General features: G+C 43.9%; 1 protein-coding gene across 10 annotated transcripts in view; it reads right to left on the bottom strand.

The window, feature by feature from the left end:
• The window catches only part of cerkl (CERK like autophagy regulator), a 270,368-nt gene that overhangs the window by 107,597 nt on the left and 146,609 nt on the right, over window positions 1–16,162 (bottom strand). For 8 of the 10 annotated variants that reach the window (XR_015078153.1, XR_015078154.1, XR_015078155.1 and 5 more), the window contains 2 exons: window positions 12,153–12,216; window positions 3,291–3,433 (listed from right to left, as the gene is read on the bottom strand). The exons of the other annotated variants lie outside the window; for them this stretch is intronic. Coding sequence is in view for 5 of the 8 variants with exons in the window: in XM_085985970.1 (XP_085842096.1) it covers window positions 3,291–3,433; window positions 12,153–12,216 (207 nt within the window). In the remaining 3 variants the exon portion in view is untranslated. The remainder of the gene's footprint in view (window positions 1–3,290; window positions 3,434–12,152; window positions 12,217–16,162) is intronic. 10 annotated transcript variants of the gene reach the window in all.

The following is a 16,162-nucleotide window of genomic DNA, read 5'->3' as shown; positions in this document are numbered from 1 at the left end:
ACTTTGCTAGCTTACACAGTTCAATTAAAAATTCAGCGTTGCTTTCGTCTTTCAGCTGCGTTCTTCTGTAAAATTTAAATCGTTCCGCTATCATCAGCGGCGTGGGGTTTAAATGATCTTTCAGGACAGTAACAATATTCGTGAAAGTCTGATCCGCCGGTTTATTTGGTGATAGAAGGTGCTTCAATAGCCCGTATGTTTTCGCACCCATTGAGCTTAATAAGGTTAGTGCTTTCTCATCATTTGGTACCTTATTTGCTTTACAATACACTTCCATGCGTTCTACATACGTGGTCCAATCTTTGATATCGCTATCAAAGGTATTAATGCTCCCATGTTTAGGCATCCTTGCAATTTTTTTTTTATTTTAAAAAATTTTTCTTTTTCTCAAAATGGCGGCTTCCCGCGCTTGTCTTCTTCCCCCGCCTACTAAAATGGCGGCTTCGCGCGCTTGGCGGTCTTTCTCGCGCTCGTCTTCTTCCCCCGCCGACTACAATGGCAGATTCCCGCGTTTGCCTTCTTCCCCCGCTGGCTGCAATGGCGATTGCCTTGCTGCTGCCGTTCTCGCCTCCCCAGCGGTTCTCACTCCCCGACGCGGCTTTGCCTCGCAGCCCCGCTTGCAGCCCGGTCCTTTACACCGGCTGCGTTTGAATTCTCTGCGGCTCTCGTGCCTTAAGCTTCTCAACTCCCCGACGCTGCTTTGCCTCGCAGCCCCGCTTGCAGCCCGGTCCTGTACACTGGCTGCGTTTGAGTTCTCCGCGGCTCTCGAGCCTTAAGCTGCCCCAGTCGCTGCGCCTCTCGGCCTCGATTGCAGCCCGGCCCTTTCTACCGGCCGTGGTCGAGCTCTCCGCCCTTATTCCTCCGTTTTCCCTCCCCTACTCCACAGCCAACGCGGCCGACTTTCTGCTCGTGTCGCTGATCGGCTTACCCAACACCGTGGTAGAAGGGATGATCGCTGCCTGTCGCTGATGGAGGGCTTCGTGGTCAGAATTCTTTTTCTTTTTAACCTGGGTTCTCGATGCCTCCCGTGCGATGGTGCTCAGCAGGATGATGAGGGCGGATGCCTCTTCTCGACGCCCGTTCTGAGGACGAAGCTGCCTTGGATGTAAAACTGCCGCAGGGTAAGATCGGACTCGTCGCCACTGTTGAGTCTGTGTGTCCCAGTTATGTTTAGGATCAATCACTGGACACAGACAACAAGAATAACTTTTAACAGGTCTTCACTATTCGGAGGTCAGGGCTGAACTGCCCAGCAAATCCTTACACAACACTTATATACCGGTGTGGTCACCACTGGTATTACAGTATACAGCAGCCAAGAGAAAGTAGTACATCTCTTAAAGTAGTTCTCTTAAGGTGGAACAGGTTACATACACCACAGAGTCAGATCTATATGAGAAATTAATTTACAGTACTGACTACTTACGCCGGCCTCACTTATCACGGACAGCTGCCTATATTGGGCAAATGGTGCTAACCATTTGTCATCACCACAGGTGTCAAATTACAACGACGCCGCTTAAAATGTACTAAGCGTGTTGACTATTTTGGATAGTTCAAGCAGCTTTAATCAGCTGATCTCACCTCCTTAAAGTGCAATGATCTTATTGATATTGTCATTGTCCTTTCATGATTTCTGCGACATGGATCAGGCAACCCCACCCCCTCCAGTCAACTTCTTACCCATAAACATCATGCCTCTCCATATTTAGAGTGATACATCCATCAGCTGTGATTTATTCAATCGAGTGTGTGAGCTGCCATCAGGAATCAGTTTGAGCCAGGAGGGCTGACATTAGGAGTTGGGTCAGGTTGCAAATTTTCAAACTCTTTGTCAGCTATGTCACTTAGATTTTGCTCCCTCCATGGTTGGGTTAAATACAGTTCCATCAGTTTTTCTGGTTAGTGCCAAATTAGATGTTTAGGAAGTGTGAAAATAGAACCATTTCACGTGACTTACTATTAGTCGGGTTTCTGCCATTGCCACTATCAAATTTATAATTTCATTAATTTAACTTGAAGAAAGTTACTACTGGCCACCATTTTGAATCACAGGTATTTAAACATAAAATAATTAAAGTAAAAAGTTTTGTTTTTACTGAAAGAGAAAAATATACCTCATGAGCCTTAAATTTTCATTGTTTTATATTATCTAGCCTGATCTTAAAATATCTGTCCAATGGACATTATAAATTATAGGAAATTTTAGTTTTAGACATGCATCAAATGTTCAATACAATAAATCATAATAGCACATAGAGTACACTAAAAACTCCATAATGTTAATTATCCAAGATTTATTATGTAATTGGAAAGTACTACACAAGTTAAATCTTGAAGTATGAAACCAATTTGTAAACATGATCTTATTAAACATTACAATATGATTTTGCTTCAGCGCATATATTGGTTTTCTAATATTAAACTGCTTTTCTCAAATCTATCAGAGTAGCATCTTAATTTGTTTCAATAGTGTCAAAATATTGTAATCAAAATGGAATTAAACACACTTAAGCTGCTGTAGAAACTGGATATTTTCAGTAAAATATCTTTCCACCCTCCCCGCTTCCCCCCTCACCATGTGGAAATACCATTAGCATAAAAATACTCAATTACAGGAAGTGTTCTGAGGACACACAGCCCTGCCACTGCAAAATGTTTATTAAACAAAATAAGAACGTTCTACAGTAATTTTTAGCAAAAACATTATCTTAGTAACATTATCACAGGTAATCGCAGATAACATTTTTTTCATTTTTAGAAATATATTTTCTATGACCATGGAGTGTAACTGTAATAGATCCCTAAACCTCATAATCTCCTAAGTAAAATGTGTCCCTTGATACTCACTGTTATCGTTAAGAGTTTTAAAATGAAATAATCACATTGAATCCTCGCTTATGAGCTTCATGAGACAGCACCTGTAATACTGCATGACAAATAAAATTATATCCCTATATATATTATCTATATAAAGGCTCACAACACTGATAATGAAGACATTTCAGGAAATTAATTGCCAGATAGACAATGTAATAATATTTTGAAATATTCTGATTATAATAAAATCATCCTGTTTATCATTCAAAGACAATCAACAATGATTTCAGTAGTCAGAATCATTGGTTCCCGAGCTACACATCCCTAATCACTGATGCAACTGTGTACATATATATATATATATATATATCACTATAATAAATGCTAGTCATTTAACTTAAATTATGAAGGGGTGATAACTGAATAAGAACAGATGCAGATCCAAATGAGTCAGCATTTTCTAAGCCCACCTGCTGGTATTATGCCGAGAGGAAGTGGTGCTCTGACAGGCGTGAAGTTGGAATCTATGTCCCTCCCAGCATCAATCTGGGCTCGGAGGAGTAAAACGTGGGCCACTTCACTTGCAGTCCCATCACCACCCACACACACCACTCTGTAGAGCAACAAACAGAACATAAGAAATTATAGTGGAGGAATCATTGCACAAGACTATAATCATGCCTTTTACGGGAGAGTGCTAGTAAACATGGCCTATTTAATGCAACTTTATATTAGACTGTATCACCTCTCTCACTGATACTTGGAGAGATACTTGTTTTAATGTTTCTATACTATTAATTTCCTATTAAGCATTTAGCTAGAGTTATCACTACACTTGAATATAATGCAATACCATGTTTTTACATGAAAAATTGTTTTCACATTATTATACTTCTGTTTATATAAGATCACTCGTTTTAAATGTGTAGCAAAATGCAGTTATTAGATTTGCCAGTTATTATTTTTTGCCCAACTAATTAGCAACACATGCTAAAATGCTGAAAAGTAGGAGCCAGAGCATAAAACAGGGCCACACATCCTGGACACAACAGAAATTGAAAGTACTCACAAGGTCTGGTGGAAACCATTAGATCTGCCATATTGCAGATCAGTGGCCAGTCTCAACCTCCTCAGCAGGATGGGCCCACCACCACATGTGATTCCAATTCCAGTACTTTCTGAATAGAGATCTTATGAAGGACACAGCTAGCAACCACGATGCAACAGAGCTCCTTGGAAGCATACTGAAGTGCCCATGCAGATCTATCAAGGCAGCAGAAGCTCATGTTGACTTGAGCAAGTTTGATTTTTTAGTTCCCATAATATAATTTCAAATAAAAAGAGAAACATTGCAAGTGGAAATACATCAGGTCCGCTAGCATCTTTAAAGAGTAAAGGTTCCCGAGGAAGCTGTCCCAAGACTATCCCAAGGTGACTGGGAGTCTAACAGTGACCAGGAAGAAGAGTAGGATGATGATAACTTGCACACATTTGCTGGCCAGCCACAGTATCAATCAGCAGGTTGCTCGATGTGTTCAAGATCAGAATGGCCTAAAGTATAAATGCTTTGGCTCTGCATGTTCCTACACTGGAAGTTGAGTGATTTGTCAGGATCTCACAGAGATCCTAGTCTTCATCCTCCCTGGGATTCCTTCTATTCTTCTCTCTTTGGGTCAATGTTAAATAAGTTTAGGCAAACATGTACAAGCAGCCCCCAAACGTTATAAAAGTAGACAGGAATTATCAGGTCCACCGTATCACCAATGCTCTGATACACACTCCACCAGCCACTGAGATTAACCTTGTACTGCCAGATTAAAGGTCCAAACAACCAGACTCATGAAGCAGATAGGGCTTCATACTGGTTTATCAAACTGAAAATTACAATTAACGTGGAACTTCCATCAGCTAAACTCCAATTATCCATCTTCCAGATTTTTAGTCAAAACATTAGCAAGAGAAAAGACTTGCACTAAGTGTCACATCATGGTCCAACATACATCAACCTCTTTTCCTTTTTCCTCAACCGAGGAGTCCCCTCTACCGTGGTTGACACGGCCCTCGACCGTGTCCGTTCTATCTCCTGCACCCGTTCTATCTCCCGCAATTCTGCCCTCACCCCTGCCCCTCCCTCCCGGAACCACGGTAGAGTTCTCCTTGTCCTCACCTTTCACGCCACCAGCCTCCACATTCAACGGATCATCCTCCGCCATTTCCGCTACCTCCAAAGTGATCCCACCACCAAACGCATCTTCCCCTGCCCTCCCCTTTCAGCATTCCATAGGGACCGCTCCCTCCGAGACACCCTAGTCCACTCCTCTATCACCCCCAACAGCCCTTCCCCTACGCCTGGCACCTACCCATGCAAGCACAGGAGATGTAACACCTCCCCCCTTCCCACTGTCCAGGGCCCCAAACACCCCTTCCAGGTGAAACAGCGATTTACTTGTACTTCTTGCAATCTAGTATACTATATTCGCTGCTCACGATGCGGTCTCCTCTACATTGGGGAGACCAAACGCAGATTGGGTGACCGCTTTGCGGAACACCTCCATTCAGTCCGTAAGGGTGACCCCGAGCTTCCGGTCGCCTGTCATTTTAATTCACCGCTCCATTCCTACTCGGGCCTCACCGTCCTTGGCCTCTTGCATTGTTCCACGGAAGCTGAACGTAAACTCGAGGAACAGCACCGCATCTTCCGATTAGGCACTTTGCAGCCTTCCGGACTCAATATCGAGTTCAACAATTTCAGATCATAACCTCGGCCCCTATTACATTTTTACTTATATATTTTTTTCCACCCCTTTGTTTTGGGTTTTCCCTTCCCCCCCCTTTCCTTTTTTTTCTCTCTCCCACATGGCAGCTGTCTCTCATTCTGCCAGTACACTTCACACCTAATCTGAGCCGTCTTTTGTCTCCACTAGTCCTATTACCATCTCGTCTGGTTTTGAATACCTCTTAATGTCTCTTTACTTCTTTTGTTCTATCGCAGCCCTGCCTTCGATCTATTTCATTTCCTATCCAGTTTTGAAAAAGGGTTCACCCGAAACGTCGACTCTAATTTCTCTCCACAGATGTTGCCTGGCCTGCTGAGTTTTTCCAGCATTTTCTGTTGTTATTTCGGATTTCCAGCATCTGCAGTATTTTGCTATCATACATCAACCTCTCATAGCTTGAGATAGACTAAATTCAGTTTGCTATTTGTACTTTGCTGCCATGGACAAACTGACAGTCCTAGAGCCACATGTGACCTCCAAATCCTTCCAATCTGGCCTTCAAAGCTCAGGTAACTCAATCCTAATTGTGTCTATGTTTCTTACTCACTGGCTAGTCCTGTTTGAATTGTGTGTGCCTGGAAATTTGGAACTTAGTGCTGTTGCATCATCAGTGAATAAATCCTAGTTTAGAACATCAAGATCTATTACAGTAGTATCTACAATTTGAGATAATATGCAAACTAAAGGGAACATAGATTTAATCTTTATATGTCATCACCGATGCTATATGGTGCACACCTATGCAGCCCATAAAGACAAAATGATGGAGTGTTCCTGGCTCAATGTATTGTTGCTTACGTTGAGCAGCACCTCATCTTTCTATTAGGCACTTTACAGCCTTCTGGACTCAACACTGAGTTCAACAATTTCAGACTATAACCCCTGCCCCTATTTTTTCAGGCAGCAGCTGTTGATGATTCTGCCATCCCCCATTTTCAACATTTAACCACTCCTGCCTTCCACCCTATCACAGACCGCCCCTTTTCTTCCTTCCACCCCCCCTGCCCCCCCCTTTCCCTGCCTCTGCACCTGCTTAAAATGTGTTACATCTCTAACTTTTTTCAGTTCCGACGAAGGGTCACAGACATCAAACGATAACTTTGTTTCTCTCTTCACGGATGCTGCCTGATCTGCTGAGTGTTTCTAGCAATTTCTGTTGTTATTTCAGATTTCAAGCATCCGCAGTATTTTGCTATTGTATTAGTCAAACACGATTTGCCTTTAATGAATCTGTGCTGGCTTTCAGTTAATAATCCATATTTTGTCCTGGATTAATGTCTTAAAGTTTCCCCACCACCAGTATTAGGCTGACTGGCCTGTAGTTGCCAGGTTCATCCCTCTCCCCTTTTTTGAACAGGGGTGTAACATTTACAATCCTCAAGTCTTCTGGCACCACACCCATATCCAAGGAGGATTGGAAGATTGTGGCCAGAGACTCCGTAATTTCCACCCTTACTTCCCTTAGCAACCTAGGATGCATCCCATCCGGACCATGTGACTTTTCTACTTTGAGTGCTGCCAACCTTTTGAGTACCTCTATTTTTATCCTATCCAATTTCTCTACTTCTTCCTCCTTTACTGTGACATTCGCAGCATCCTCTTCTTTAGTGAAGACAGATGCAAAGTACTCCTTCAGTACATCAGCCATGCCCTCGGCCTCCACAAGATGATCCCCTTTTTGATCTCTAATCAGCTCTACCCTTCATTTATCATTTTACTATTTGTGTTTATAAAAGACTTTTAGGTTCCCTTTTATGTTAGCTGCTAATCTAATCTCATACACTCTCTTTGCCCCTCTTATTCCTTTTTCAATTCTTCCCTGTACATTTTATATTCATCTTGGTTCTTTACTAAATTATGAACCTGACATTTATCATAAGCCTCCTTTTTCTGTTTCATTTTAATCTCTATGGGGGAGAAATTGGGTGAGTAGCGCCACCTGTTAGCGCCTAAAGAGGCAGTCAGTGGCTGTAGCGCCACTGGCTGCGCCTCCCGCGATATTCAGCAGGGGCACTAATGGTGGCGTTAGCCTGTTGTGCTGCGCCGCCACCGATGACGTCATCGGTGTGCGCAGCGCCCCATTAGCGCCCCGTTCGCGATATTTGGTAGCGAACGCCGCTGTAGCGCCGTTCGCTACCCGCGCCCGGTTCACGGGGCCTTGCTGTGCCGGCAGCGGCGCAAGTTAAGGTGGAGGTGCGGGACGGCCGCCTGCCAGCACCTCCGTCCCCGGCCTCCTGACCCCCCCCCCGCGGCATTGCCGGCTGTTTCCCGAGAGCCCGGCACTTCTCCTCGGTGCCGGGCTCTTTTGCCGGCACTCGCGATCGGGGATCGTGCTGTTGCAGGCCCCTCCCCCTTAACAATGGGAGGAAGGCCTGCAGTACCGCAGCATGCCGTGCCACAGGGTGTGGCGCTGCGGCACGTTGTGCTGCGATATTCAGTTTCAGCACCCTAAGAGGGACGCGGAGCGCCTCGATCCTCGCCCCGTGTCCCTCGAGGGTTTCTGAAACTGAATTTCTGGCGATCGGTATTACTCCCAATGCAGCGCAAAAATCAGCGCCCAGGCGAACTTGGCGCCAGTTTGGCGCCTCAACCCAATTTCTAGGCCTATATCTTTAGTCATCCAGGGAGCTCTAGCTTTGAATGCCCTTCCTTTTTGCCTCGTGGGAATGTGCCTAATCTGTACCTGAACTATCTCCTCTTTGAAGGCATCCCATTGCTCATTTACTGTTTTACCTGCCAATCTTTGATTGCAATCCACCTGGGCCGGATCCCTTTTCAACTCATTGAAATTATCCCTCCTCCAGTTAAGTATTTTTACATTTGATTTTTCCATGACCTTTTCCATAACTACTCTAAACCTAATGACATTGTGATCACAGAAAATGCTGGAGATACTCAGCAGGTCAGGCAGCATCTGTGAAGAGAGAAACCCAAGGCAGAAGCGGCAAAATTGAAAAAGAGCCTGTCAACTACTATCATCAAGTACCTGTTAACAGGCAGGTAAGTGGCTTTAATCCTCTTCCCGCTGCTCAGTGTCGGGTCCATGCGCAAACCGGGGACCCGACACTTGGGAAAATTGTTTGAAGGCGGGTTGACGGCGGAATCAGACCCCGCATCAATCAAAACGATTTTAACCCTTGACCCGCCTCCAAACCCACCCTCTCAGTGCTGATAAAATCGCGGCCTTAGTCTCCTTGGGGGCTAATCTCTCTTACCTTATTCCCATTCTCTCATTTCTTCCATTGTCCCCCCCCCACCCCCCTGCCAGGAGTTCAACTGCTGTGCTTCTCTGCATTGCCCTGCAGAATGTTCACTCACAAGCAGGACCCTCACCATCTACGACTTCTTTGTGGATGAATGCCCCTGACAGAAACTTAGCATGTGAGTGAAGCCTTTCCACCTGGCTACACATTCCATTATTTGCCCTGTCAAACTGCAGTGGCAGTGGTTTAGCCTTTATCATTAATTCCCACTTTGGCCTCTCCCCTTAATATCTACCTCCCTCTCACTTTTGACTCACTCACCACCCTGTGCTTAACCACTCAATTATATTTTCTGGCCCCCCCCAGGCCTGCCAATCTTTTCAGGTGCTGTTTCTCTCCCTTTCAAAAGCTCCATCAACACCCTCAACCTCAAAAGTCCACCCTTGACCTAACCTCCTATTCTTTCCCCTCCTTTATCTCCACCTCGTTTAAAACTCAACCACTTGTATTTTATTCCTAATGGGTCCTGCCTGCCCGTCATCCCCATCCTCGCTGATCTACACTACCTCTGTGCCCCCCATGTATAGCATTTAAAATCCTCATCCTCATCTTCAAATTAATCCATGGCCTTGCCCACCCTACCTTTGCAACCTATGCTTTATATCTCTCCCCCGTCCTTCGGTCTTCTGACTCTCTGGCCTTCTGTATATCCCTTTTACATCCATTCACCATGGGTAGTAGGGACTTCTGACAGCTCAGCCTGACTTTCTACGACTTCATCCCTAAACCCTTCTGCTTCCTTTCTTCTGTCTTCAGAAGTCCCTGAATAAGGTTCTGGGTTCAAGACCCACTCCAGTGTCTTGAGCACATAATTTAGACTGACATTTTGGTACAATATAGAGGGAGTCCTGCACTATCTGAGGTGCTGTCTTTCTAATGAGACGTTAAACTGAGGCCCTGTCTGTACTCTCAGGTGGAAATAAAAGATCCCATGGCACTGAAAAAGAGCAGGGGAGTTCTCCAGGTGTTCCGGCTAACATTAATCCCTCAACCAACATCATTAAAAAACAGATTAATTAGACATTTATCTCTGTTGTTTATGGGATCGTGCTGTGCATAAAATGGCTGCTGCAGTTCCCTATATTACAACAAAATTACTTCACTGCTTGTGAAGTGCTTTGGGACTTCCTGAGGTTGTGAAAAACGCTATACAAGAGGGTTGTCCTATGAGGAGAGATTGAGTAGATTGGGCCTTTATTCTCTGACATTTAGAAGAATGAGAGGTGATTTCATTGAAATATATAAGATTCTGAGGGCGATTGACCGGGTAGGTATTGAGAGGTTGTTTCTCCTGGCTGAAGAGTCTAGAACTACGGGGCACAGTCTCAGGATAAGGGGTCGGCCATTTAAGACCGAGGTTAGCAGGAATTTCTTCACTCAGAGGGTTGTGAATCTTTGGAATTCTCTAGCCCAAAGGGCTGTAGATGTTGAATTGTTGAGTATATTCAAGGCTGAGATAGATCCATGATCTTATTGAATGGCAGAGCAGGCTCGAGGGGCCATATGGCCTACTCCTGCTTCTTATGTTTCCAGCCCAACAAGGAAGGAAGCAATGCTGGATCTAGTTCTGGGAAATGAAGTGGGGCAAGTGGAGCATGTTTCAGTGGGAAAGCAACAGTGATCACAATGTCACAAAAAGAAAATACTGCAGATGCTGGAAATCTGAAATAAAAACAGAAAATGCTGGAGATACTCAGCAGGTCAGCCTTGGGTTTCTTGATGTCCGGACACCACACCAGGTAAGTGTGGCGTGTTGTGAGCCTGCTGTTATGTTTCTGCATTGATGACAGCTGCAGAAGTGGTGTGAAGGATCCAATGGTGCACTGGTGAGTTTCAGAAGTAATATGTTGGGATAATCATTTTTAATGTATTTACACTTTTCTGTAGGTAACAAGTTTTGAAATCGACGTCTAGTTCCACCTCATTGGGAGAACCTCTCTCACCAGTGACAGATCGCTTCTGTCACCTCACCTGCAGCTGCCATCTGTTCTAGCCTATGGAGGGAGTCATTGGAGAGCCTGGGTGCAAGAGCTCCCCTTTGTACAGTGATTGTCAGTGTTTGCAGCACCTCAATGCTGTCAAACACTGAGAAATGAGCAGTCAAAGAAAAATTGTGCATGGTCCCTTTAAGAAAACCGGCAGATGACGCGTCATCAAATGACATCATTTGACCGGCTTCCTCTTAATTGGCCGGCAAGCCCGCAGGGCGGGTTTAACAAGGTCAATCAACGCAAAATCACGTCCGTGGGCCGGATGCAGTTGGGGGCGGGACTGGAAGCCAGAAACCACCTGACCCGTTCCCAACCCGCATCCAATGACAAAATTGCGGCCCAAGTATGGCAGCGAATACAAAGGAAAGAGCAAAGGGAAGTCATGTACTTGTTAAAGAGGGGCTCAATCCTTGGGTTGGTGGCAGGAGAGAAGGTTAGCTAGGAGTGCTTTTGAATGAGCAGAGGGATTAAGAGGTTCATGGTACTGGAAAAGGTAGAAGGGGGCATAGCTGGTGGAGATGAGAGCAGTGCAGGGTGAGGAATTTGTCAAAAAAGAAGTGAAGAGCCTGGGTTTGGAGTGGCAGCCAATATGAGTGAGGAGTGGACACAGAGGGAGACCTTACATTAAATAGACCAGTGACAGACAGCTAAGGAAAAAGAGTCTTAGGGTAGTGTCTAAACACAAGGAGGTAATTACAGGTTAAAATGATTAAAAACATGCACTAATCAATTTTTACAATTGCCATACAAAAGAATATTGAAACCTGAAAAGCTATTCAGTAGTCAAAGGACTAATATGAAACATCTCAGTTGTGACAGACTATCTTGAAGTATGAATTGCAGATGTAAGTTCTGATGTAAGCAGAAGTCAGCTTTATCACTTTTTCTTCATTAACAGAGAATGACAATGTTTAAGTCCTCGACCACATATGATAGTGTCGCCACTATACATTGTAAACAAGAGCAGAAAATATTAGAGAGCTAAATTTGATTCTAATGTAAGCACCGGGGAGATAAACTGTTGTATAAAACCTCGATACCAGCAGTCCTTTGCATGAAGGTACTTCATCACTGCTTACAGAACAGGTAATTAAACTCCCACCTGCTGTGAATATACAAAAGCATTCTTTGTCTAAAAAAAATTACTTCAATTGCAAATGGCTGATTATTGTTATTTAGTTATTGCATTGTTGATACAGTATCAGAAAACCATTTGGAGAAGGAGTTACTTTCAGGAGAAACTCATCACAGTGACAGAATTGAACAAATATTCTGATGGCTTTGGTTCAGGGTTTACATACCCATCAAATTCTTGAATATCACATTCCTTGAGAACTGAAAAAGCATGTCCTTCATACTCTGTAACTACAAAAGCAAGACATGGTCAGGAATACAAAATGAAGTAATCTGAAGATTTGACAACGCTTTAAAAAAAAAATTGGTACCTTTGAACTTGTGGTTGCCATATGTATGAACATATGGTAAGGCTATAAAAGGCAAATTATACTAGAAAGTGTATTTTATATAATTAAGAAAAAAGCAATGCAAAAACATAATTAGATGCCAAGGCAGTTAGTACTGATTTTTCCAAAATTGAATATTCTTGTATATTCTAATTATCTATCTTTACTTCTGCATACTACAATTAGATTTTGTACAGTTTAATTTTTAAGGTTAAGTTAATTTATAATTAGAGAAATAAGGAACAGAAATATTACCTTGAACATAAAAATATGAAGTGCAGGAAAATACCAGTGACATCAAATGATAGTAAGGGGGAAGGTGGCAAAGCTACACACCAGAGCCTGCATTCTCCAGAGGGTCTGAATCTGTCATTCCACATTGCCATCTCTACTGTGTTTATGCCCTATGTGGCATTCTAAATGCCAATGAAGATGGGATGAGCTGGCATGCTGCAGATGGCACTAAGCATCATAACTACATTTAGCATTTTCTAGGGCAGCTTTGCCAGAAGAGACGGCCCAGCTGCATCTACCCATCAAAGATTTCTGCTGACTGACATGACACTTGCAGATGGATTTTTTGTGTAAGAATGTGCATCATTACCTGCAAGATTACATTAATCTTTCATGCTTGCCTGTTTTCCGGTACCAGTGTGCTTCTGGTCATAACTTCAGCAATATACTATTTTAAAAACACGTAAAAGTTGACCATCAGATTAGTTCAAAGAACCACTGAAGGATTATGGACACTGCTTACAATGCCTAGTCTCCTTCATATTAAGCACACTTACATAAATATACTCAATATAAATATAATAAATAGACTATCAATGCATGAACAGATCACGTCTGTTTGAAATTGTAACATATTGGATTATTAATAAGTATTTTTCTTTTAGAATGAACAAGACAAAAGCAATTAACTGTCTCAGTTTGACAAACTCCATTTTGCATTTAATAGCCAGCAAGTCCATCTGTATCACAAAATAACTGCAAAATACTCCAGTGTAAGTCATTCAAGGCAACTGTAGGGGGAGTAGTGAACAGTTAAATAAATTGGATTAGAGCACCAATGATTTCCACTGCACATGTGGCCCAGTAAATAAAGCTGCTCAGCAGAATATACTGACATATCTGTGGTTATGCAAGAAAACAGTTTCATTATTCAACATCTCAAAAAGGCAATTTATTAATCCTTCGAGGATTACTGTCTGAAACAAAATCAAAAACTTAAAGATTGCATATTTCTTTATTCAAAATAGAGTATATGCTTTAAATTAAGAAACATATTGTGGTGTAATGCATTTATTTCATTCATTTTTAAAATATTCTGCATTAGAATGGTAGAAAAATTCAGTTCATAGATCTTGTTTTATGGCTTTAAAATCTGCAAACATTATTTAGTATTCAAAGGGCTAATTGATTACTGCATAACTTAGACCATATCTGAAAAGCAGTATAATTATTTATTTTTAGTCTCACTAACATTTAAAAGAGTATGGAGGCACGTTTCATTTGCCTACCATTTTTCAGCGTGAACACTCATGTTGGCAGACAATTTTTTTTAAATTACCGCTAACTTGCCGCCCCAGGTCCATTCAACACAGTTTTCAAGCAGGCCTTAAAATAAGAGTCAGCACTCCCACACGAAACAGGCACGAGCCTCATTCCAATATTTAAATCCTACGCTGTATTTAGGACTCTGATGTAATTTTGGTCTTCCATTGGGTGGAGGCACTGCCCAGTGAAACTGAGTGTTGAGCCGCTGAACTAGCGGCTCTTAAAGGGACTATTGCAGACTGCTCATGACAATGTTCCTAACCAGCCTTGCAAATGACTTTTGTGTGGCCAGGATTGTTCATCCTGGCCCCCACAAAAATTTTCCTACCAGCTGCTGGGCGTCCCCCAATTGCCCCACCCACCGCCCACCCGATGAACATCAAAACATAAAAGCTTGCAGAGAGACAACTTCTTGGTACCTAAATCTTACCAGTACATTGTTTTCAAATCAATTCCATGTATAGTGTGCAACAAGACTGAGAGGCCTTCAGCAGGCAAGCAATCAGGCCAAAATGGAAGCAAAGGAGGCCACGACTAGTCCCTCTCCCTCCATCAAAGGACTTCGGGGTCTTCTTACCACTACTCCAGAGAATACCGCCAGCCTTTACTGGTGGATCTGGGGAGAGCAGATGGGAGGGAAAAGGGTCATGAACCCAGCGCCTGCCTCCCCGCCAGTATTTCTTTGGTAGGGGCAGAAGTGGCAGTCAGCGGTGGTCTAAGTAGGGACTGGGGAAGGGAATTTCAGATTGGGGTGGGGATGTTGCGGTTGGCCACTGATTTCTCCCACTGCTTCTGCTACTATCCCACCCGATTTGGGCAATATAATGGAGGAAAAATCAGGGCCTCATATCTATCTGCAACAGTAAATGGAATTAACACACATTGTTCACAGTCTTAGGGGGAAAAATTCGGTTGGTTTGCACCTCCCGTTAGCGCCTTAAGAGGGCGCTAATGTGGCGCAAGTAACTAGCGCCCGTGCGCGACGATGTTTGCGCCGCTCATGAAATTGACTAGACACTACTGCCACGATCTCCTGCGCCCACAGATCGTGACGTCAGTCGAGCGTGCAACGCCCCGGACCGGATATTAAGTGGCGCCCCGTCTTACCGCCTGCCGCTAGCAACGAAAGGTTGAGGGGAGCGTTTTGCAGTCGGGAAGGGACTGGGGGAGCGCTATTTAAAGGCGACCGCTTCCTGCCTTTTTTTGTCGGCAAAATCTTTTCACCACGCATTCTGAGTGAGAGAGAGAGAGACTGCAGGAGATATTCAAAGCTGTGTTGAGGAGTTTTGGGTACTAAGCAGCACTTTGCAGGTTCTTTTTTATTTGATCTTCCTTGCATCGATTTAGAAGAGACTATGGGGGCTGCACTCTGAGCTCTTTCCTGGGCCTCTCCATTGTTCTTTCCAACAGGTTTGATGTACAGGTCTCTCCAGGCCTAGATTCAAGGCTGCAATGAGCAGGGTGTGGATGGAGAGCAAGATCGACCCAATCCCGGCGACAGTGTGTCTGTGTTCCATCGCTGACTGACACCACATGAGCTTCGCCAGCGCTCTGAGTTAGCGCCTCGCTCCTCGGCCTTTGCACCTTAAGACAGCTGTGCAGCGCCTGATTTAGTGTTCCAATCACCTCCAGGGGGTGATAATAGCCAAGTTTGCAGTCGGAGGCGATAATTAGCGCCAGGCGCTAAACTTTGCACCCAGCCGATAATCGCGCCCCAAATGTGGCGATACTGAATTTCTCCCCCTTAGAGTCAACATTGGTAGCCATGTTTCCTCCACTGCTTAAGACTCTCTGCCTGTAATCTGGAGTACATTTTAGCTCAATCTACAAATTCAAGCTACCTGTACAGAGTTTAAAATTTAAAACTACCTTTACAGAGCATTTTGCCCATCCCCCGCTCTAGCTTGCTCTGTGTTGTTACCTGTTTTCAATAGCTGGAACTCGGCTCACATTTGATTTCCCAGACACCTGGACTCACTCCTCTGCTATCAGGACTACACTGTATGCCTTGGCTGCTGTGACTCTGCTCTGCCCTTCAAGGTAACTTGTTGCAGCCTACAGTGCCCATTCCCCAACTGCTGCACTTCAGAATTATACTTTAGTGCACTGCTTTCCTCTGGTGCTGTGTTGAGCCCTGGACATATATCCACTTTCTCCTTAGCTGAATTCCATTTCTCTACTGAAGTCTGCTTCTGTAGGCTCAGATTTCTGCTCCTCCGCTGAGAATTTTCACTCTACCCTGAGCTAGCTTTGATCCATTCCTGCTAGTTTCCATCTTGCTCTGGATT

The sequence above is a fragment of the Somniosus microcephalus genome, chromosome 4 (genome assembly GCF_052327205.1).
Source record: "Somniosus microcephalus isolate GS21.2 chromosome 4, FLI_Smic_1.0, whole genome shotgun sequence".
NCBI classification, from domain to species: Eukaryota; Metazoa; Chordata; class Chondrichthyes; order Squaliformes; family Somniosidae; genus Somniosus; species Somniosus microcephalus.
This window is presented reverse-complemented; position numbering and strand designations above follow the sequence as displayed.